General features: G+C 40.3%; 1 protein-coding gene across 2 annotated transcripts in view; it reads right to left on the reverse strand.

The window, feature by feature from the left end:
- The window catches only part of LOC137975866 (ensconsin-like), a 49417-nt gene that overhangs the window by 10032 nt on the left and 36885 nt on the right, over positions 1-2500 (reverse strand). For both annotated transcript variants that reach the window (XM_068823067.1, XM_068823068.1), the window contains exon 10: positions 1-392. This exon is cut by the window's left edge and continues 605 nt beyond it. In XM_068823067.1, the coding sequence (XP_068679168.1) occupies positions 1-392 (392 nt within the window). The remainder of the gene's footprint in view (positions 393-2500) is intronic.

The raw sequence follows: 2500 nt of genomic DNA on the forward strand, positions 1-2500 counted from the left end.
AAAACAACATTATGGGATTTTTTGTTATCGTTCTCATTCCCTTCTTGTGCCTGCAATGTAATTGACTCTTGCTTCGGTACGGGTCGAAGACGAATATTTAACGCCTCTCGGCTGACGTCGTTATCTTCGTTGGTTTTAGTCCGACCATGTTCAGCCTTCCGAACGGGACGAAGAACAACATTGTGCGGTTTACTTTGGTCTTGCTCCCTCTCTTCATGTTGTTTTGTTTTGTTGTGTCTTCGCTGTTCGTGAAGTTTTCTTCTTGCCTCGGCCTCGACAAGCCAAGCCGGTTTTTCTGCTTCTTTTTCTACTCTCTCTTCTTTGGCCGCCTGGTTCCTCTTTCCCTCGGCAGCAACGCGCACCACTTCGGCTGCACTAACCTGCGGTTGCGCCTAGAACAAAAAGAATGGTTATTTGTTTCCAAGGCTCCTAAGAAGCATAGCTCGGGGCATTTCTTGACTCTCTTTTTGTTTTGTTTCTGGGGTGAGTGGGGTGGGACAATCCTATTTAATTTATCCCTGTTATGGCTGTAATTGAAAAACATCAGTCAGCAGAGTTTTTCCGAGAAAAAAGTCTTCGGCATGGGTCTTAAAAACAAATGTTACCAAACGCAACGAATCCCTATTCCAGGTTATTCCCAGACAAAAGAATGTTACTTAAGTTATGGACTATTAAAGTGAAACCTTACCAGACTTTAATGGATCGCGCATTTCAGCAGATGCCTATTGCCTGGAGTAAGCAGAACGCTTTTCATTTGTATCCTAGCCTTGTCAGAGAAATTTCTACCATGTTTTGAATCTGTTTAACTTTCAAGTTTTCTCAGTTCAGGACTAAAATCCGTAGTCCACACCTTACAACCATTGCTAGTAATAACACAAAAATGTTGGAAAAGAGTAGGTGTTTCTGGCCTTGTTTTGGGTGACACACCTGACACCGGTGGCTCAGTTTGTTTAGCATCGGGCCGCCGTGCTGGAGGTCGCGGGTTCCAACCAAAGCCGGATCAAAACTTGGAATCTTAAAATAACTTAGGAGAAAGTGCTGCCTCTTCCATATCATTTAAATGTGAATGCCACATGGGCTGTGTTTTCACGACAGCAGTTGTCTTACTTAACATTCCTGAAAGTAGTTTGTTTGCAGACTTCGTCAGGTGACTTAATGAGGAGAGAGCACGTGCCAATGAATAAACCCTCATTGGTTTGGTGGCTTAAATTTAATGAGAATTCCACTGAAGTTTGCCGACTCGCTTATCTTTACGCGAGACGGAAAAGCAACTGTTTTTACGCGATTTCCGGTTGTCAATCGCTGAGCGACCTTAAAAACCGCTAGTGAATACACGGCCATTGTAATGCAAATACAGTACGCAAAGAACCTTAACCCTGGAAGATTTTATTTTCCCGCAAAAGTTGGTTTAAAAATAGACACTTTTCTGACGTTGATGGGGACAAACATAATACCAGATTCTTACTCTTCGGTAATGCACTCTTGGTAATACGGTGTATGAGCTGATAACCGAGATCGAGTGAACAAAGCCATAGAATCAAACGCAATATCCGAGGTCGAAAATTTAATAAATTCGTTTTCTTAACCAATCCCATAATGCATTCCATTTTTGGGGGTTACTTGCATTAAAAAAGATCAAAGTGCCACTGTCGTTACTCGTGGATATGAAAGTTACCGCGATTGTTTAAAATTGGCAGGCTGAAGTTTTCTTTATGCATTAGCATTGATAGTTGGATAATTGTGTAACAGCACGGTGGGCTCTCATGCAACTAGATACCCAAAATACTGCATGTATGTGAGGTAATCCCCTTTGCTGGAATTCAACCCTGTTAAATAAGTATACCATTTCTCCAACAGGCATAAGATTACTCTTTAACACATCCTTCATAAAGAGCTCTACCATGTGTTCAAAGTTCGTTGCACAGATTACAGGATAATTTTGAATCAGTAAGGTCTGATTTTTGTTGCCAGGTCATATAATGTTAATGTCATCAGATTTAGCAAGTAGAGCAGATCCATTCAGTAATATTAACACTTTTTGCGCCAGTTATACATTCCTCCAACAAACCTTGTGAATATTTATCATTATATTTGATACACTTAGATACAGATGATCTGAACCATAACTAATCACAGCAAGTGCATATATATTCAGCGCGATGTGTTATCTTATCACGAAAAAGACTGAATCACTTTTCACATGGAATGTCTAATAGAGCCTTGACCTTGACAAATTTCAGTTTGGTTTAGCCTTAAGCTCTGCATAGCTTTCCTTAAATGTTTTATGCTTTTCTGTTTAGGTCTCTGATATGTTCTGGATTGCTTTTCTTTTCCTATTCCCTTGCTGCTTCAATATTTTCAGATCTGTTTTGGCGTTTTGCAATGTTTTTCTTTTCCCTGAGCTCTTCAAGTGATTTTGTCTCTTCCGCTTGATAGAGTCTCTCATAGAAGCTCTTTTTTGTCACTGCTTTGTAGAAATTATTACTGACACTCGCATCAT

This window comes from Montipora foliosa, chromosome 11, assembly GCF_036669935.1.
Source record: "Montipora foliosa isolate CH-2021 chromosome 11, ASM3666993v2, whole genome shotgun sequence".
NCBI classification, from domain to species: Eukaryota; Metazoa; Cnidaria; class Anthozoa; order Scleractinia; family Acroporidae; genus Montipora; species Montipora foliosa.